The sequence below is a fragment of the Meriones unguiculatus genome, chromosome 4, assembly GCF_030254825.1.
Source record: "Meriones unguiculatus strain TT.TT164.6M chromosome 4, Bangor_MerUng_6.1, whole genome shotgun sequence".
NCBI classification, from domain to species: domain Eukaryota; kingdom Metazoa; phylum Chordata; class Mammalia; order Rodentia; family Muridae; genus Meriones; species Meriones unguiculatus.
In genome coordinates this window covers 115111010-115133520 of record NC_083352.1, presented here as the reverse complement: position 1 = coordinate 115133520, position 22511 = coordinate 115111010, and the positions used below count along the sequence as shown (strand labels likewise).

The window sequence follows — 22511 nt, the reverse complement described above, 5'->3', positions numbered from 1 at the left end:
ACATAGATGGTGATGCTGTTAGTGAAGGGTAGCAGACAGGGAGCAAGCGTGATCACGTTCTTGTCTGTATAGACCAGTTTATGGCCATTTGGGGTCCTAGCCTCTACAGCTCACTGGACCCACAATGCTGTTGCTTTCCTTGTCTTCACATAAAATTCCCTTTAAAGCAAACATGCATGTATCCCTGTTTTCCTCCCCACGCTTCAGATTTCTCTCCTGATAGAGCAAACATCCCCTGGAACTGATTCCTCATCATGCTAGAGCCCCACTTCTCACAGCCCCTATGTCACAAACAAGGGTGGTTCCTTGGACTCATTTATCTCCCATATTCACAAAGATGAAGCAAAACCCCATGGATCTGATGTCTCCAAAGGATAAGTGCTTGAAGAACATTAATTAGTATGGGAAACAAGACCAATAATACTTTGTAGCAATGTGGCAAGAAACTGAGCCTTATGGATCCAAAGCTTAAGAAGTTACAATAATACATCTTAAATTTACATGATTTTATAAGTGGTACATATTCCAAGAATTAATGGCTACACATGTGCAAAATAAATGTATGGAAAACACACACTAAGAAGAGGAATTTGAGACACTGACAGTCCAGGTAACTTTTTCTGCCTCTATCAGGTGCTTACTTCTGCATGAGATGGAGCCTGACTCGATTAACTTTGCAATTCAGCATGTCCATTGCTGTAGGATTAACTACCAATCCCACAATGGGCCCAGGGAGTCTATCACATACCATCTATAAACACTGGGATAAATACCTCTCTTGTTTCATAAGACACTTACCTCTAAATGTGTCCTGGTTCTTGACTGATTAATGAATGTATTATTCTGTGAAGGTAGCTTAATATAGGATTAACCCTCCGTTTTGGACAGTAGCACATTCCTTGAGCTTGGTGGAAAGATTTTGTGTAATAATCTCCACCCTGTAATTGTCCTTGAAGCTGCACAATATACCCATCATAGGGGTAGGACTGCTGTGGTAAGAAATCTGTTGCTTGCCAGGACCTACGAAGCTTTCTTTTGCGGCTCTGAACCATCCTGTGCTGCTGCTGGTAGTCTTGAGCCACGTCTTTCCCCAGGTCATATCCTTTGCCCTTGATTTGATGAAGAACGGCTCCTTGGAGACTTACTGATGTTTGGTAAGGGGCTGCCGGGGGTTTCAGCTTGATTTGTGACTTCACCTGGCCTAGGGTCTTTAGCTGGCTTGTTTGAGACTTCAGTTGGGCTCCCTGAGATTTTAGTTGGATTTGGGATTTTATTTGTGACTGGGATTGAATCTGGGATGTTTTTGGAATCATCTTGTCTTCTTTATTACAACCTACGTCTTCCTTTAAATCTCTCTGTCCCTGGAAACTGTGAGTCTCTTCCATGTCAGCTTCAACATCAGCATCCTGGCCATAAGCACTGTGCTTGGTTTGCATAATAATGCTTTCTTCAGGTACACCTTCCTGTGCTTCTTTCTGCCCATAAAGGAGATTGTCTTTTTGGATAAATACAAGTCGGGGTGATGTTTTTACTAGATAATGTCCTTTTGTCCCACCTGGTAATTGATAACAACAATTTTTGAGTTACATTATCTGTACTTCTCCCTTTCAGGTCTTATCCCAGAATTTCCCCAATCAACCCGCTGATGTTCCCGTGAGGCACGGCCATCAAGAAGATCACCCTGTGGAGGGTATTCTCACTGCCAGAGCACCCACATGGACACTCTCCCGAGAGCCTCTCTGCCAGGAGACTCCCTGCACTCACCATAGATTCCTACCCCAACTGCTTGTTTCTCCAGAAGGAGGAGCAGAGAAAGGCTGAAGAAGATGGCCTTCATCTTTCCAGGAGGGGCCTTCACTGAGAGCTCAGGTGATCTCCCCACTTATATGTTCTTTGCTGGCTGCATAGATGTGGCTGAAGTCACAAAAGGCATTACCCGTTCTTACTTATCTGGCATGCTGGCTTCTCCCTTCTTCTCAGTAGGAGATATTATCAATCTTCCTAGAGACTAGAGACAGTGATGTTGGCGCAGTCTTTGTCTTACCCCCACATGTCCCAGAAACTCTTTATCGTCACTTCAAGATCATCACATGATGTTTCCAGAAAGAAATTCAAGGCAGAGATCACAAGAGCAACCAGGGCCTGTCCCAGATTGTGTAGCTCAAGTGTGGGCCCGTGCCCTTAGTTTCATGCTGTATCACAGATATGATGTGCTCATCTGCTTCTTTCCAAATGAGGTGGACATGGATCTGTTTCATCAGAAAGGGCCTATTCACACAGGGAAAAGAGACACAGGAAAGAAGGTGAACTTATGGAATCTGAGGAAAATTTTAATAATACCAAGATACACCTGCACAAGAGTAACTCTAAGATGCCGACCCTTCCTCCTGCCCTGTGTGGGAATCCTCCAGTGTTTCCTTCATTAGCAGTCTTGAGGAGAGACTGTGAGTGCACTATGGCAGGATATCAAGTGTAGGATGCACAGCAGCAGAGACATGTTCAAGAGGGCTCCGTGCTCTCTGCAGCCAGTGGAGTCAGCAATGGGCTGCATCTTGAGAGTGAGGGGCACTGCAGTGGGGTATTCAGGTAGGGGCGAACATGAACATGTCTTGCTGAAGACAGGATGACTGCTGGAACATGGAGAAAGGACACTGGTTTCTTTATTTCATTCTTTTCATGAAATCATCTAAAAAAAAAACACAGTACATACTTAATGAGTGAAAAGTCTTTTGCAAATGAAAAACAACTTGCACCACTCAGTGCTTTTATCAGTCATCACTAGTGAGTGTGTTACTACATGAGTGCTATTGATGTATGGAGACTTGGACACAATGGAGCCTGTCCACTTCCTGTCAAAGTGCAGCTCCCTGCAACTGTGAGAAGCCCTGCACGGTTCATAACGGGGGCCTGTAGTTTTTCCAGGCAGACACTGACGTGCTCAGAGCACAGCAGAATTAACCATCTCTGCAGAGAGCCTGCATGCACTCAGACCAGCTCTGCAGGGGGATCTAGGAGAAGTCTCATGAAAAAGTATTTTCAGTCATTCTGTCTCCAAAGTGCTAATTTACCTAGAAGAATGCTGTGTGGAAGGAGTTAAGGAACAGTTTTCTTGCGTTTTCATGGGAAGAACAGAGATAAAAGGTTCTAAGCCATCCAACAGAACACAATGATGCTGCTTTTAATCTCAGAGTGCTGAGCTGCTCCTCATCTTATCTCTTTCTCCCCACCTCCCATCAGAGAAGCCAGCCAAAAGATTTGAAAATACCAAAAAGTCAAATTTCTTTTTCTGCTTACATCTCCACAACTCCATGCACTTCCCTTGAAAAAAATACCAGGAGAAACTCATTTGTGACGAGGTGACTTGGAGAATGAGTGTCGAAAATGGGTTTTGTTAGTGGGTCAAAAGCAAAGTGTGTGTGATGCTATATGCCAGAGAATAAGATGAAGCTAAGAAGCTCATGACAGTCATGAAGAAAAATCAGAAAAAAATCCGATAAAAACGACCAGGAGTCTGAGCCTCTACATCAGAACATGGAGTCCAGCAATGGCTCACAATGCCCTCCCCACATGTGCTTGGAGAATTCTAGTAATACAGGGTTCAGAAATAAGCCTCTCAAATTCTGCCAATTTCAAATGACTTACAATTTATTTCATTCTATTTTTTTGTTTTACAGTATTTTTGGTATTGTTCATAAAAGAACAGAAAGCTTCACATACTCTCAATAGCTCCACCCTCCTTTATATTGTCTATATTGATATAATCTAAAACAAAAGAAAACCAACGAAATTGTGGTTCAGACAACTGGAGATGAAATATGCACCCTAGCCATTTGTACTCCGGAAGTTAATACTCATCATTGGAAGCCATGGAACTTTCTCTAAGATAGATCATGTTTTAGGCCTCCAATCCAAGTTTTACCAAACTCAAAATAATAAGATACTTTCTTGTATCTCATCAGATCATGATAGACTAAAGTTAGAAACAATGTCAGGAAACACTGTAGAAGCTACATCGTGGAGACTAACAACATACACTTTTCAATCGTTAATGAGTCTGTGAAGGAATGTGGGAGGAAATAAAATTTTTCCTATAACTACTTAAAAAGCAGGACACTTTGGGAAAAGCAAAGACATATGATATAGATGGTACTCGCCTCAAGAAGATAGATATTATCTCATGATAAAATAGAACAACAAAAATACAAAGTCTTTTTAATGAAGAATGATTCTTCAAAAAGATAAACAATATTGCCAGAACTTTAGACACATTCACCAAAAATAACAGAAAAATATTTGTTTCTAGTAAGTTATAAACAAAAAGGGACATTGAGACAGATATTAATGAGATTCGGAAAACCACATTTTTAAAACCTCTGTTAGACTAAATTGGAAAATCTGAAAAAAAGGAAAAATTTCTTGATGCAGTCAACATACCAAAATTAATCCAAGGTGAAATCAACAATTTCCCAAAAAACCAGTAATGAGATTAAAGTAGCAATAAAAAGTTCTCCCAACTAAAAAAGCCAAAGATCACATGAATTTGCTGTAGAATTTCACCAGAACTTCAAAGAAGAACTAACAGCAGAATCACTTACATTATTAACACAATGGAAAGGGAAGGCTTTCGATTCTTCTTATGAAGTCGGTATTACCCTGTTGAGCACACACACAGGAGAAGAAAAATAAAATTATAGACCTATCTCCCTGATGAGCATTGAATGCAAAAATTATTAATAAAATATTGGCAAGCCAAATTAAAAATCATATACAAAAGACCATTCATCCCAACCATATTGGTTTCATTCCAGGGATGCAGGTATGGCCCAATGTATTTAAATCAATAAATATTATTCATCATATAAGTAGGCTAAAAGATGAAGTCACATTGTTGGCTCTTTAGATGCAGAATATTCTATGACAAAATCCAACATCTGTCAGAACCAAAGTCATAGGAATATAGGGATTATACCTCAAGATAAAAAGTGTTGTTAAGAACAAACCCATGCCAACATCATTCTAAATGGAAAAAGACAAAGCTTTTGCAATGAGATCAGGAACAAGGCAAGAGTATCTACTCTCTCCACTCTTAGTTAATATAATGTTTGAAGTCTTAGCTACAGCAATAAGACAAAAGAAGGACAAAAGGGATGCAGATTGAAAAAGAAGTCAGCATATCTCTATTTGAAAATGATATGATTCTATACACAAGAGATCCTAAGACTCCATCAAAATAGTTGGAGCTGATAAATACTTTCAGCAAAGTGAAAAGATACAAAAACTAACACAAAAATCAGTAGCCTTCTTACATGCCAATTATAAGCATACTGAAAAAGAAACCAGGAAAACAATCTCATTAACTAACTAAGGAAATAAGTGACCTTTCTAATAAAAACGCTCAGATACTGAACAAAGAAGACAACAAAAGGAAAGTCCTCCCATGCTCATGATTGACAGGATTAGTATTTGTGAAAATGGCTGTCCTCTAAAAGCAGTTCACAGATTCAGTGTAGCTCCAATCACAATGCCTTTCTTTGCAGACAGAAAAAGTATCTCAGAATTTATGTGAGAGCATAAAAGAAATAGCTAAAACAGCCCTGAACAAAAACAATACTGCAGGAGGCATCACTGTACCTAGTTTCCTAAGTTACACTACAGAGCCATAGTAATAAAAACAGCTGGTTCTCGCACACACACAAAAAGAGAATGCATAGATGAATAAATAGAATAGAGGACTGAGACATAACGCTGTGGAACTACAGATATCTGTTTTTCACAGATGCCAGAAAATTACAATGGAGAAAAGGACATATTTTCTACAAATGGCTTTGGAAAACCTGGATTTCAATGTGGAAAGAAAGAAAGAAAGAAAGAAAGAAAGAAAGAAAGAAAGAAAGAAAGAAAGAAAGAAAGAAAGAAAGAGAAAGAAGGAAGAAAGAGAGAAAGAGAAAGAGAGAGAGAGAGAGAGAGAGAGAGAGAGAGAAGGAAGGAAGGAAAGAAAGAAAGATTCTTACTTTGCCAAAACTCCATTGCAGATGGATCACGGATCTCAACATAAGACCTGATACCCTGAAAATGCTAGTGAACACACTTCTATATATAGACACAGATAAGAACTTTTCTAAGTAGGATTTCAGTAGCTCCAAAAATACAACTGATAATTGACATGTGGGACTTCATAAAATTAAAAAAGCTTCTCAACAGTAAAGGAAATGGAGTGAAGAGGCAGTCTGCAGAATGGGATAAAAATCTTTGTCGACAAAACTAATACATCTGACAGTATCTATCATGTATAAACAACTAAGCAAAATCTAAACATAAACATAAACATCCCAATTTAAAAAATGAGCCATGGAACAGAAGGTGAAATAACTCCATGGTTGGAACTATAAAGCACTGAAGAAATAAAACAGAAAGGGCCCTAGACGCACAGACTTCCCGGGAGCATGTCAGCAGATACGTTATTGCATAAGTAGGTATCTTACTAAGAGAAACCTGAAGATTTAATTAATGTTCACCAAAATTTCTGTGTCATTCTCCACGGGAACAGAAGAGCAGTCCTAAAGTTGTAAGCTCATAGATGCACACAGAAAGCAAGACAACCCTGGTCAGAAAGAGAAGGTCTGGAGGCATTATAATAGCCTGAAGTGTTGTCTTTCATTCTCAGTTTCTTTGTGGCCTTTAACATGACAGGATATGCCTAAAGATAGCCTTTTCAAGGAAACCTGACTATAAAGTAGGATGAGAATTGAGGTTCTTCAGGGAGGGGCAGGTGAGCAGCTAGGATCCTCTCCAGGATGTAGGTTTAACGTGCTTTGCTGTGGGGGCAGGAATGACTCAGTAAAAGGCATATTTCATTTCATGAAATCTACTTAACACAATTTATTAGTTTTTTTTAAATGAGGAACTAAATTGCTGTACTCTCAAAGGCACTTTGGGAATAATTAGCAATGTGTGTGAATTGATTGATCTACTAACACAGGGAGCAAAGAATATTTCTGCTTTGCGGAGAAGCATGGTTTTCTGCTACGGGAAGAGCACAATCAAGGTTCTGACATAACATTCATTTCTTTGCTTCAGATGGTGGCTGTTCTGTGAGCACGCCACAGGAAAGTGAGTCTGTGCACAAGCAGTATGGCGGCGGATCCTGAGGAAGGGGGACTTCAGATACATTTTCATTCTTTCTGTCCTAAAATCCTAATATGCTATACAAACACTATAGAAGGTGGGAAAAGAAAAGAATAGGTGTTAATAACGTTTTGGCAAACCGAATACAAGATTAAAAGAAAAAAAATATCATTCATCTTAACCACGTAGCCTAACATAAAACATGTTTTGTTTTGTTTTTCTGATCTTTGCCTGAGGTTCTCTTATTGTACTTAGAGCGGTTATTTCCCTCTGCAGGGACCTCAGCAAGCCCAGTAAATCACACTGAAATTATTCTCATATAGAATTGCTTACTTATTGGAGGCTGAAAAATGGCTGTCATTAAGGAGCCCTTGCAACTCTTCCAGAAGGACCCAGGTTCTGTTCCTAGCACCTACATTGGATGGCTCATAACAGCTTGAAATTCAACTGTAAACACACAAGCACACACACACGCACACTCGCTCTCTGATGCCCTCTGCCCTTCTGGGAAACACACACACACAAACACCAAACACACAACTAAATCGTTAACATGGCTGAGCGAGCCTGCTTATTTCTGCATCCCTCCACTCCTGCTCTTTGGGGGAAAAAAATGTCAGTAATCGGCTCCACCCACAGCTTGCTAGTTGATCTGCTGATTTGCTCATGTTTTTGGATTGGAGAAAAAATTCTTAATTTAATCTGCTGTACAGAAGATTTATAGGTAATACCAAAGAGAATTAAAAAAATAAAATAAAACCTCTAGGAAGTTGTAGACCACAGGGAGTGGGCAAATGTGGTACTGTAATCACCCCAAATCCACTGAAGGTAAGGAAAGGTTTTCACATTAACCGTGTCATACATGGGATTAGCATTCTGAGTAGCCGAAACAGAAGTGGTCACCAACGTGTAAGTAAAGGAAAAGTTCCTTTTGAAGAGTTTAAACATATAACCTAATTAAAAACAGGTGACATTTGCCTAATAGGTAAACATATGGTAGAACTACTGTTCCATCTGGAGTATTGTTTATAGGATATGGCTATCACTGAAACCTCGATATCATACTTCAGCAATCTGCATGCGAGATTAAAAAATGGGACAAGGTTTGGGCAACCGTTTTGGCAATTTCTTAGGCTTTCCTTGTTCTAAGTTCTGAGCGTGGAACACTGTGCTCTAGGCACACATGCAGTTCTGTCGCCAGGAATCCTGACTGATAAGGTCATGCACAGGCCACCTGTTGTTTCTTAGCTGGGTCACGGCTTGCACTGAATCTGTAGCAGGGTCTCTACTCTGGTGACTCCAATCTCCCTCATCTTGCAGGTGGAAAAACTGGAGTCCAGAGAGAGGACCCTTCCAGTTCACCCTGGGAGTCCAAGGCAGAACTGGGCCTGCCAGCACCCATCCTGATACCTCCATTTCTCTTTCCATATAATGCTGACCAAAGTGGAAGGATTTAGCAGCCTTTCCCCAAATCCAGACTATGAAACAAACAAACGAACAAACAAACAACAACAACAACAACAACAAAACCCTTAAATAAATAAATAAATAATACAAGAAGACAAATCACCAAACTGAAAACTGGCTATGGACCTTAATAGGGAGCTTTTAAAAGGAAAATTGAAAATTGCTACGAATAAAAAATAAATAAATAGAAAGAAAGAAAGAATGGCTAAGAGCTGTTTTACAGGTGTTCAGCATCATTAGCGGTTAGATAAATACTAATCCAAACCACTTTGAGGTTTCATCTTACCCCAGTCAGAACAGCTAAGATTAAGAAACAGACAACAGATGGTGAGGAGGATTGAGGGAAAGGAGGAAGCCTCCTTCATTGCTGCTGCAGCCACTAGGGAAATCACTGTGGAAACTTATCAAAAAGCCTAAAAGTAGGTGTCTTAGGATTCCATTGCTGTGAAGAGACGTCATAGCCAAGACAACTCCTATGACGGGAAGCGCTTCCCCGGGAGCTTGCTTACTGTTTCAGAAGGTTAGTCCATTGTCCAGGGTGGGAGCATAGTGGCCCCCAGGCAGGGATGGTGCTGGAGCAGTGGCTGAGAGCTTTACATCCTGATCTGCGGGGAGGGAGGGAGATAGGGAGACAGGGAAGGAGGGAGAGAGACTATGGGAGTGTTCTCAGTCAAACAACACAGTAGGTCCACCATATGCCACAGCTATACCATTTCTTGTCCTATATCCAATGGACTGGAAATTCTACTTCATAGGTACTTGCTCAGTCATATACTTTACTGCTCTACACACATAGCCGGGAAATGAAATTATTTTCTGATGTAAACAAAAGGGAAATAATGAATTTGCAGGTGAACGGATAGTAAATGGGAAAACACTATATTGAGTGAGGCAACCCAGACCTAGAAAGACAAAAGACAAATGTCATACACTAGTTTTTATTTGCGGGTCCTAGCTCCAAAACTTCAGATGTCAGACTAGAACCCAGAGTCACTGCAGAAACCAGGGAATCAAAAAGGTACAATGTGTTGGAGGAGAGGATAGAGGGACATCAGTGTTGTGAGGTAGGGAAATGGGAAAATGGGGGACTTTCAGTAGGGGAGGAGGGAAAGACAGAGAGAGGGGGAAGCAAAAGGAACAAGTAACATAAAGGATGGTTGGAAATGTCATGGGAAAACAATATTATTTGACATTTACTGGAAAATACATATTTAGCATACAGTTAAATAAAATTACACCACTTGGGACGATGCTCCACCAAAACCATAGACTATCTAGCAAAATTCCCAGTTCCAAGCATCGGAAACCTCCCTTCAAGTTGCTGGTCAGGGGAGACTAAGAAACTTCCCAATGAAATAGAATAGACAGTGGAAGTGCTTGAAGAGAGGAACAGGATAGGAGAGGGAGTGCTGAGGGAAACGAGGGTGGGCATCAGATGTGGGGATAACGGGAGGCTGTGGTTATGGACCTTAATTAAAAAAATAAAATAAAAAATGTCAAAGGAAAGAGGGGTGTCAAAGGACAGAGGGCTTGCAGAGCAAAGAGAAACTGTGGGTGGGGGCCTCTCTGAGACAAGCTGGAGATCTACGACAGGGTAGGCTCCTGGGAGGATATGGGGGTGACTCTAGCTGAGACCCCTAGTAACGGGAGGCATGGAGCCTGAAGAGGACAGCCTCTGACTTGACAGGACTCCTAGTGGAGGAAGGGGAACACCAACCCATCCACAAAAAGTTCAACCCAAAATTTTCTACAACATGTGCAGGGACAAAAATAAAGCAGAGACGGAGGGATCCGACCAAAGCCTGGCCCAACCTGAGACTTACACCAATAGTGTCAGGGGTTGGAGAGAGCCAACCCCTGACACTATTAACAACGCTCTAACACTCTGCTATGCTTGCAGACGGGAGCCTGGTTGTCCTTTGAGAGGCTCCACCCAGCAATGGATCGAAAAAGATGCCAAGACTCACAGTCAAACATTGGTTGGAGAGCAGGGAGCCTTGTGGAAGAGTGAAGGGAAGGATAGAAGGATCTGGAGGGGGACAGGAGCTCAACAAGAAGACCAACAGAACCAACTAACGTGGGCCCAGGAAGGCTTGCAGAGACTGAAGCATCTACCAAGGACCATGGACTGGAGCTAGGCCCCCTACACATATGTATCATATGGGCAGCTTGGTCTTCATGTGGATTCCCTAGTAAGGGAAGCAGGGGCTGTTTATAACAAGGACTCTGTTGTGTGCTTTTTGATTACTTCCTCTGGTGGAGCTGCCTTGCCAGGCCACAGAGGAAGAGGATGCTCATCAGTGATTGGATATGCTGGGGTGGGTTGTGAGGGGACTCCCCTTTTCTGAGGGGCAGGGGAAGGAGGATAGGGAAAGAGGGAGGGAGGGAGGGACTGAGAGGAGAGGAGGGAGAAGGCTACGATTGGGATGTAAAGTGAATAAACAAACAGATAAATAAATAAATAAATTTTTTTAAGAAGAAAGAAATTCCCCAAACAACAAAGGCTATTGCCTCCTTCCCAGAACTTGAAGGTAAGACCCTATTGCTGAAGACACCAGATCCTCCGGATTTGGTGGGCTTGGAGGACTCAAGGACCTGAAAGTCTCCTTACTGAGAACTCTTAGTATTGAAAGGTGCTATTCAATCTACCAAGAAAGGAAAAGCAATCAATACCCCAGCCAGCCAGAGAGCCCTCGACCAGCCTGCCAGGGTAGCTCCAATGTGTAAGAGTGGCACTTTCATCTTGAGGATAACAAACTGCTCTTTACTAGAGGAGGATAGGGAAAGAGGGAGGGAGGGAGGGACTATAAGGGGACTTTACTACAAGTCCTGATCAATGGGTGGAAGTTCATGCCTGGTACTGTAAACTTATCTCACAGCTTGTGGCTAGTGAGGTCATGGATGCTAGAGGGGACCCTTCTACTGCTCTTTTCCTAGGCCAGTATAATTTGTATTTGGAGGTTTTGTGTACCTTATACTTAAAGTGCTTACTATAGTTTACTTTCTATGTGTCATGACATTTCACAGATTATTATCAGATCTTAATTTTTCAAAGATGGTTATAGTTACAGAACAATACAGTATACATCTTTACCATCATTTTTTCATACAAAGTTTCCCAAGTTATTTATGGCTGTATATCATTGTGGTCGCTTGGTATGACTGAAGGATGAATAGTAATACATTAAAAAAATAGAGTCAGGGCCCACTCTTTCTGCTGTTTGGTTCTATGTATATTGGCGAGTACATATATAATAAAAAGAAAATGTTTCATGTTCTTCAAGTCCTGATATTCATCCCTTTCTCATTTCCCCAAATGAATGGCAAAACTCAACCTTTCGTGGACTTTTTCAAACAGATCACAGCCCAGGCAGTCTTGGGAGTCTGTTTTCTCCCACATAGCAAGATTCCTTTCTGATTTCTCACCAATTTTGGCTTAATATGTGTTCAAAATTTTTCTCTTAGAATATACTATTGTGTTTATGTACCATTGACGTTAATTTTGTCTAATCATCTAGATAAAAATCATAAAGGTTATCTCTTCTTTCTGTGTGTATAAAGCTGCTTAAAATGTATGTGCGTAAGCATTTCTGTGAATGCAATCTTTCCTTCCATTTGTGTAAGTATAAAGGGGAAGAACAGTGCATTCTATCATGGATTGCTTACTTTGGGCTTCCTACTGAAGTTCCAGAAACGCTAAAAATGCTCATCTGTTACTTCAGGACTCTGATGACCAAAATTGTGAAATCACAAAGTATCCAATAGCTAGCTTTCTGGAAGCTGTGAGGGAGAATCTGTTCCTGTTCTCACTTTAGGCTTTTAGCCCCATGAATTTATTTATTTCCCTATTTGACACTCATCTCTTCTCTCCTTCACTTCAGTTACAGATGTATATGGCTGCACTCTTTCCAAACGTTCTTTAGAAAATGAAACTGGTCACTGGGAAGTGTTGGTGCACACCTAGAGTCTCAGTTATCTAGGAAGCAAACAGGTAGATTGTGGGTGCCAGGCCACCTTCAGCAACATGGCGGGGGAGGGAGGAGGTGGAGGCTCATAATGAATTGAAAGCCCAAACTATTCCTGTTAGAACTTCATATGTGATCATACATTGAAGGATCCTCTTCCCAAATATTCTCACATTTGTGGCCACTGAGACACAGGCTACGAAGGTGCTGAGCAAGCTAATAGTTTTGCCCACATGCTGAGGCTACCAGCCACAACGATGACTTGCTCAGCAAGATATCCTCCAAATGGTGCAACAGTGACACCTTTATCTTGGGAGTAACCAACAATGTATAATTGGACTTCATGCTCGCTCAATGGGAGGAAACTCATGCCTCATTCTGTAAACATAGCCAGCTACCCATGGCTGGTGAGGTCAAGGATCCTACAGAAGAAACTGCTGTTGCCATCTTCCTAAACCCATATAATTCCTCACTAATTTCTAATACCCACGGATAAGTATAGCTCTCTTATCAAAAGATATATATATTTTGCAACGGAGGAGGGAAATTATTGTGGAGATCCACAACTAGTCAAAAGAAGTGACTAGTCAAGGAACAAGTGACTGCAGGCTGCCCAACACCAACCGACACATCTGCAATGCAATCCCTGCACCTAAGCTCAGGGAAAATGGCAGACAAGAGATAGAATGGCTCTAAGAGCCAGACACATGACTGCTGAGAGGAATGATTCTTCTCATTCAGAGAAGAGCTCATGCATAGGTTGTTCAGTCCCAGATGGACATGTACCTGAATACATGTCCACACAAGCAATACTAAATAGAATCAGTTGTATCTTCATATATACACATGGGTACAAATATACACATACATGTAACAAAAATAAAGAGGAGGTCAGGAGTCTGGGTTGAAATGGGGGATATGCAGAAACTTGGAGGGGAAAGGAAGAAGTAAGATTGACGGAGATGCAGAGCCCATATATGAGGTCCTGAAAATTTTTTGAATCAATAACAACTATTTTAGAGAGTACCTAATCCAACTTATAACTATCCACTTCATTTTCCCCCTAATTTTCTTCCGTAGATTGAAGGGTTTGTAGCTGGGTTGGTGTTTACCTTTCTCCTTTAGTAATGTGTGTAGTATCCTCTAGTACCGTGAATACTAGTCATTGCGATCAAAGGCTCTAGATAGGCATCAACTTGACTTCTTTATGCTCAGTGAGTTGTCCTCAGCAATAGGGTCTTCCTGTCAGCTTGTGAAGAGAAGCCTACAGCCTTTACGACAACCTGGGTTGTCTGGGAATTCCCATGGGGCCCTTTTGACCGGCAACTTGATTAGATATAACCCGATCCTGGTACTGAAAGTTTCATTAGGTGATGAAAGATGTCCAGCTGGGGGGGACTCGGTTTCCCCTGTTGTTTGTCCATTTCATTTAAATTGATCTCATTATATGTATATATTTTTGGAAGCCTCTATTGTATTAAGTTTCTATACAACCTCTCAAGTGACTGGGTTTTGGCTGCTCCTTCCCATATTTATTCCATCATCTACACTCCCCTCGCCATTTCCATTGGATTCTTCTGTTGCAGTCTCTCCCCTCATCCACTGATAACAACATACTCTCTTTTCCCTTCTTAGGAAGCTCCATCATGCCCCCAGTCCCTTACTCTATGGTTATACCAACTGTAGCCCTACTTACTCAAGACTTAACAGCTATATCCACACATAAGTGAACACACAGCATCATTATCTTTCTAGATCTGGGTTATCTCACTCCATCCATTTATCTGCAAACTTCATGATTTTATTTTTTAACAATGGAGTAGTATTACATTACATAAACATACAACATTTGTTGTTATCTGACCTGTTTTATTTTCTGGCTATTATGAACAGAGCAGCAATGACCATGAATCAAGTATCTTTGTGGTAGAAAGAAGCATCATTTGGTATATACCCAAGAATGATATGCCTGGATCTTGAGGTAGATCTGCTCCCAGCTACATGAAGAATCACCACACTGATCTCCATAGTGGCTGTACAAGTTGCGCTCACACCGACAGTGGATGAGTGTTTCCTTTAACCCACATCTTCATCATCATGGGCTGTCATTTGTCTTATTAGTCTTGACTGGTGTAAAATGAAATGTCAAAGTTGTTTTGATTTGCATTTCCCTTATGACTAAGGATGTTGAACATTTCTGCAAATGACTCTCAACCATTTGCGTTTCGTCTTTTAAGAACTCTCTGTTTAGATCTATACCCTATTTTAAATCGGTTTATTTATTTTCTTAATGTCCAGTTTTTAAGTTCTTTTTGTATTTTAGACATTAGCCCTCTATTAGATATATAGTATTTTTTATGTTCATTGCAGCTTTACTTTTTTATTCATTTATTCATTTTACATCATGATCATAGCCCCCTCCCTCATCTCCTCTGGGTCCAATCCTCCCTCCCTCATCTCCTCTGGGTCCAATCCTCCCTCCCTCTTCTCCCCATCCTAGTCTCTTAGTCCCCAGAAAGGGGGAGCCTCCTCACTTACCAAATGACCTCAGACTCTTCAGCATTGCCTGAAACCTCTTCCTCTGTGGCCTGGCAAGGCTGCCTCACCTGGGGGAAGTGATCAAAAAGCAGGCAACAGAGTTTGTGTCGGAGACACCCCTTGGTCCCCTTACTAGGTACCTATATGAAGACTGAGCTGCCTATCAGCTACATCTGAGCAGGAAGCCTAGTTGCTCTCCATGCATGGGACCTTGGATGGTGCATCAGTTTCTGCAGGCTCTCCTGGGCCCTTGGCTCTGTTGGTCTTCTCCTGTCCCTTCCATGTCCTTCTATCCCCCCACTCTTCCATAAGACTACCTGCATTCTTCCCAAAGTTTGTCTGTGAGTCTCAGTATCTACTTTGATCTTTTGCTGGGTAGAGTTTTTCAGAGGACATCTATGGAAGGCCTCTGTCTCTTCAACTACTTCCGGTGTTTATTTTATTTGTCTTTTTGAATGAGAACTAAGCAACTTCCCTAGAATCTTCCTTGTTACTTAGCTTCTTTAGGTCTGTAGATTGTAGTATGCTTTTCCTGTATTGTGTGACTAATATTCACTTATAAGTGACCATATATCATATGTGTCTTTCTGGGCCTGGGTTACCTCACTCAGGATGATCTTTTCCAGATCAGTCCATTTGCCTGAAAATTTCACAATGTCCTTGTTTATAATAGCTGTATAGTATTCCATTGTGTAGATGTACCAGTTTCTTTATCCATTCTTTGGTTGAGGGACATCTGCGTTGTTTCCAGTTTCTTACTATTATGAATAAAGCCTCTATGAACATAGCTGAGCAACTGTCCTTGTTGTATGGTGGAACATCTTACCAATGGCAATCTACAGATTCAATGCAATCCCCATCAAAATACCAAAAACTTTTTACAGACCTTGAAAGAACAATTCTCAACTTCATATGGAAAAACAAAAAACCCAAAATAGCTGAAACAATCCCCTACAATAAAAGATCTTCTGGAGGTATCTCCATCCATCCCTGATCTCAAGCTTTACTATAGAGCAACAGTAATAAAAACTGCATGGTACTGGCATAGAAACAGACTGCTGGATCAATGGTATCAAGTTGAAGACCCAGAAATAAACCCACACACCTACAGACACTTAATTTTTTACAAAAGAGCCAAAATCATACAATGGCAAAAAGACAGCATCTTCAACAAATGGTGTTGGTCTAACTGGATGTCTACATGTAGAAAAATGCAAATAGATCCTTACTTATCACCCTGTACAAAACTAAAGTCCAAGTGCATCAAAGACCTCAACTTAAAACCAGATACACTAAATCCGTTAGAAGAAAAAGTAGGGAAGAGCCTTGAACTCACTGGCACAGGAGACAACTTCCTGAACAGAGCTCCAACAGTTCAAGCTCTAAAATCAACAATTTACAAATGGGATCTCATGAAACTGAAAAGCTTCTGTAAAGCAAAGGACACTGTCAATAGAACAAAACGACAGCCTACAGACTGGGAAAAGATCTTTACCACCCCTACATCTGACAGAGTGCTAATATCCAGAATATATAAAGAACTCAAGAAGTTAAACACCAACAAACCAAATAATTTAATTAAAAATGGGGTACAGACCTAAAAAGAGAGTTCTCAACAGAGGAATACTGAATGGACGAGATGAATGTAAAGAAATGTTCAAAGTCCTTAGTCATCAGGGAAATGCAAACCAAAATGAAGCTGAGATTCCATCTTACACCTATCAGAATGGCTAAGATCAAAAACTCAAGTGACAGTACATGCTGGTGAGGTTCTGAAGTAAGGGGAACATTCCTCCATTGCTGGTGGGAGTGCAAACCTGTACAACCACTCTGGAAATCAATCTGGTGCTTTGTCAGAAAATTGGGAACAGCTCTACAACAAGACCCAGCTATGTCACTGCTGAACATCAGATGTATAGCTGGCAAAACTCTTTTCCCATTCTGTAGGCTGCTACTTTTGTCCCAATAATGATGTCCTTCGCCACACAGAAGCATTTCACAAGGTCCCATTTTTAAATTGTAGGCTTAGTGCCTGTGCTTATTGGTGTCCTGTTCAGAAAGTCTTCTCCTGTTTACCTTGTTGCTATAGAATTGGGGAGTTATTTGTATTTAATTATTTTAAAATTAATTTATTTGTTATTAATTATAGTTTATTCACTTTGTATCCCAGCTGTAGCCCACTCAATCATCTCCTCCCAATCCCACTCTCACTCCCTTTTCTCCTCCCGTGTTTCACCCCAAGTCCACTGATAGGGGAGTTCCTCCTCCCCTTCCCTCTGACCCTAGCCTATCAGGTCTCATCAGGACTGGCTGCATTGTCTTCCTCTGTAACCTGGAAAGGCTGCTCCCCCATCAGGCTGAGGTAATCAAATAGCAGGCCAATCAGTTTATGTCAGAGACAGTCCCTGTTCCTATTACAATGGAACCTACTTGGACACTGAACTGTCATGGGCTATGTCTATGCAGGGGTTCTAGGTTATCTCCATGCAAGGTCCTTGGTTGGAGTATCAGTCTCAGAAAAGACCCCTGTCCCCAGATTTTTTGTTGTTGTTGTTGTTGCTCTCCTGTGGAGCTCCTATCCTCTCCAGGATTTTACTATGTCCCACTTCTTTCATAAGATTCCCTGCACTCTGCCCAAGGGTTGGTCATAAGTCTCAGCATCTGCTTTGATACCCTGCAGGGTAGAGCCTTTCAGAGGTCCTCTGTGGCTGGCTCCTGTCCTGTTCCCTGTTTTCTCCTTCTTCTGATGTCCATCCTCTTTGCCTTTCTGAATGGGGATTGAGCATTTAAGCTGGTGTCCTCCATCTTGATAAGTTTCTTTTTTTCCCCCCACAGGATAATGGCAACTTTATTAGTAGTAATTTGCCAGGTCATCCTGACTCTCTTGATTTCCGGCTGAGGCAAACGCAGGTTCTTCTCCTCCATTTATTAACTACTGCTAAATCTCACAAATCATACAATACATATCACACAGTAAATGCATAGGTTTGTATGACTATACGTCACTTACAGAATAGCTACAAATAGTTAAAGAGACCACAGCCAAGTTCAAAGTGGCCTAACAAAAAGGCAGAAGCAGGATGCTGCTTAGGAATACAAAGAGTCTCTGTGGGAACAAGGTAATAAACTCTGCCAGTGGTCTGCTAGAGACGCTGCAGCAGACTTAAGCATAGGTCTGCGGTCTGCTAAGAGCCTCAGAATGGAGTCCTGCTGAAGTGAGATAGGAACTACCAAAGCTGCAGAGGTGAAGGGCAAGACCACGCCCACACAGACAAATGGACTGAAGAATGGGCAGCAGGTCCAGATGAATTTATAGTTAGACCAATAGGTGGCAATTCTAGTAGGTCCCTTCAATGACAGGAACTAAGCTGAAGTCCCTGAGACAGACCAGAGTTCTTTGTCTGTTTGCCTCCTTGGCACGCACATACTGAGTTATCAGGTGAGTCAGTGGAACCATGGCAATCTCAGTGACAAAGTGTCCTCTTTATATCTCTTCAGTCTAGTGTGCTAGATAATCTTTGGATTAGTTTCAATGACATGATTTTAATATGCCAATGTGCTCACATGGTTCCAGCTTATTCTGATAAGTGTGTAGGGTGGTGCCCTTTTAAAATTTAGGAGTCTGGGCTTCATGGGTGGTGCTGGACAGAAAGTGTTTTTATGCTTTCCTTGATTAGTTTCTTTAGGTGTACAGATTTTAGTAGGTTTATCCTATATTATATGTCTAATATCCACTTATGAGTGAGTATATACCCTGTGTGTCTTTCTGCTGCTGGGATAGCTCACTCAGGATGATCTTTTTCAGTTCCCACCATTTACCCACAAATTTCATAATTTCCTTGCTTTTTATTTCTGAGTAATATTCTATTGTGTTAATGTACCATAATTTCTGTATCTTTTCCTCAGTTAAGGGGCATCTGGGTTGTTTCCAGCCTTTGGCTATTACAAATAAAGCTGCTACAAACATGGTTGAACAAATGTCCTTACTATGTCCTGGAGAATCTTTTGGATATATGTCTAGGAGTGGTATAGCTGGGTCTTGAGGAAGCAGTATTCCTAATTGTCTGAGAAAGCGCCAGATTGATTTCCAGTGGTTGTACAAGTTTACATTCCCACCAGCAGTGGAGGAGGGTTTCCCTTTCTCCACATCCTCTCCAGCATGTGTTGTCAGTTGAGCTTTTGATCTTAGCCATTCTGGTGGGTGTAATGTGAAATCTCAGGGTCGTTTTGATTTGCATTTCCATGATGACTAAGGATGGTGAACATTTCTTTAAGTGATTCTCTGTCATTCAGTGTTCCTCTATTGAGAATTCTCTATTTAGCTATGTACTCCATTTTTAAAATGAGGTTACTTGATTTGTTGCTGTTTAACTTCTTGAGTTCTTTATATATTCTGGATACTAGCCCTATGTCAGATATAGGGTTGGTGAAGATACTTTCTCAATCTGTAAGCTGTCTATTTTATTAGATATTAGGATAACTTTGATAAATATCTGACCTAACAGATATCTATAGAACCTTTCACCCAAGCACAAAAGAATTTACCTTCTTCTCAGCACCTCATGGAACCTTCTCCAAAATAGACCATGTAGTTAGTCACAAAGCAAGCCTCAACAGATACAAGAAGATTGAAATAATCCCTTGTATCCTAGCTGATCACCATAGACTAAAGCTGCACCTCAACAACAGAAATAGCAAAAGATCTACACACACATGGAAACTGAACAACTTGCTACTCAATGACAGCTGGGTCAAGGAAGAAATAAAGAAAGAAATTAAAGTCTTCTTAGAATTCAATGAAAGTGAAGGCACAACATACCCAAACTTACGGGACACAATGAAAGCAGTGCTAAGAGAAAAGTTCATAGCACTAAGTGCCTTCAAGAAGAAATTCGAAACATCTCATTCAAGCAACTTAATAGCTCACCTAAAAGTCCTAGAACAAAAAAGAAGCAGACACACCAAAGAAGAGTAGACTGCTGGAAATAATCAAACTCAGGGCTGAAATCAATAAATTAGAAACAAAACAATTCAAAGAATCAATGAAACCAAGAGCTAGTTCTTTGAGAAAATCAACAAGATAGACCAACCCTTAGCCAAACTAACTAAAAGGCAGAGAGACACTATCCAAATCAACAAAATCAGAAATTAAAAGGGAGACATAACCACAGGCACTGAAGAAATCCAAACAATCATTAGGTCTTACTTCAAAAGCCTATATGCCACAAAATTTGAAAATCTAAATAAAATGGACGATTTTCTTGACTGATTCCACGTGCCAAATCTGAATCAAGACCATGTAAATCAATCAAATAGTCCTATATCCCCTAAGGAAATAGAAGTGGTCATCAAAAGTCTCCCATGCAAAAAAAGCCCAGGACCAGATGGTTTCAGCTCAGAATTCTACCAGACTTTCAAAGAAGAGCTAACACCAATACTCTTCAAACTATTCCACAAAATAGAAACAGAAGGAACACTACTAAACTCAGTCTATGAAGCCACAGTCACCTTGGTACCTAAACCTCACAAAGACCCAACAAAGGAAGAGAATTTCAGGCCAATTTCCCTTATGAACATCAATGCAAAAATATTCAACAAAATACTTGAAACGAATCCAAAAACACATCAAAGATATCATCCACTCCAACCAAGTAGGCTTCATCCCAGTCATGCAACAGTGGTTCAATATATGGAAATCCATTAATGTGATCCACCATATAAACAAACTGAAGGAGAAAAACCACATAATCATCTCCTTAGATGCTGAAAAAGCATTTGACAAAATCCAACATCCATTCATGTTTAAAGTCTTGGAGAGATCAGGGATACAAGGCATATACCTGAACACAGTAAAGGCAATATACAGCAAGCCTATAGCCATAATCAAACTCAATGGAGAGAAACTTAAATCAATCCCACTGAAATCAGGGACAAGGCAAGGCTGCCTACTCTCTCCATATCTCTTCAACATAGTTCTTGAAGTCCTTGCTAGAGCAATAAGACAATTAAAGCAGATCAAGGGGATACAAATTGGAAAGGAAGAAGTCAAAGTATCACTATTTGCAGATGATATGATAGTATACTTGAGTGACCCAAAAATTCTACCAGGGAACTCCTACAGCTGATTAACTCCAGCAAAGTGGCTGGATACAACATTAACCCAAAAGAATCAGTAGCCCTTCTGTATACCAAAGACAAAAAGGATGAGAAAAAAAATTAGGGAAACAACATCCTCCACAATAGCCACAAAGGACATAAAGTACCTTGGTGTGAATCTAACCAAGCAAGTCAAAGACTTGTATGAAAAAATTTTCAAGTCTCTGAAGAAAGAATTAGAAGAAGATATCAGAAGATGGAAAGATCTCCCATGCTCATGGCTTGGCAGGATTAATATAGTAAAAATGGCCATCTTGCCAAAAAGCAATCTACAGATTCAACACAATGCCCATCAAATTACCAACACAATTCTTTATAGAGCTTGAAAGAAAAATTCTCAACCTCATATGGAATAACAAGAAACCCAGAATTGCTAAAACAATCAGTAAAAGATCATTCTTCTTTTAAAGTCTGGTAGAATTCTGCACTGAACTCATCTTGCCCAAGGCTTTTTTTTTTTGGTTGAGAGACTTTTCATTACTGCTTTCATTTTACTAGAGATTGATTATATGTCTATTTAAATTCCTTTTCTGATCTTGATTTAGCTTTGGAAGCGGTGTATATCAAGAAAATTATCTATTTCTTTTACAATTTGGGTCCATTCTTTTTTTTTAATGAGTTTTTTTTTTTTAAGATTTATTATTTATACAATCTCTGCCTGCATGTTTATGTACACACCAGAAGAAGACACTAGATAGTTATGAACTAGGAATTGAACTCAGGACCTTTGGAAGAACAGACAGTGCTCTTAACTGTTGAGCCAACTCACCAACCCAGGTCCACTGTTTGTTTGTTTGTTTGTTTGTTTTTAATTTGTTATGTGCCCTCTCCTAAAGCAAAATTTTCTTAAATGTATGCCAAAATTTAAAAAATTCCATACCCTCATTTCACTGAAATGGAAGTTATCAATTATTTAATCTAGACATTCTCCTAACATGTTCAATTTTGAACAAAAGTCTTCTCCATTTATTAATTGTAATCTCAGAAAAGTCATATGCTCTCAGAGCACATGTCAACAAATGCAAGACCAGGGCATCCATTCCAATGGGAGACATTAGAGGAACATGTGTGCTCATTTCCCCAACATGTCCAGATCTCAAACTTCTTCTCTAAAACTGTAGAAGGATATTTTTTTTCAGTGCTCTGTTTACTGGATGCATCAAGGTATTGGCCCACGCATGAGTGGTCCAAACCTCTTGGCTAATAGAAAAGAAGGATGTGATTTATGTCAATAAAGAGATGGATGTACCTAGATCAAGG

General features: G+C 40.5%; 1 protein-coding gene across 1 annotated transcript; it reads right to left on the bottom strand.

Annotated features, from left to right (window-relative positions):
- Positions 1–856: 856 nt before the first annotated feature.
- On the bottom strand, positions 857–2106 carry LOC132653532 (seminal vesicle secretory protein 3A-like). The gene is given in 3 exon segments (XM_060381316.1): positions 857–877; positions 879–1555; positions 1765–2106. Coding segments are annotated over 3 exon segments (771 nt in total). The 5' UTR covers positions 1838–2106.
- Between the last annotated feature and the right edge of the window lie 20405 nt (positions 2107–22511).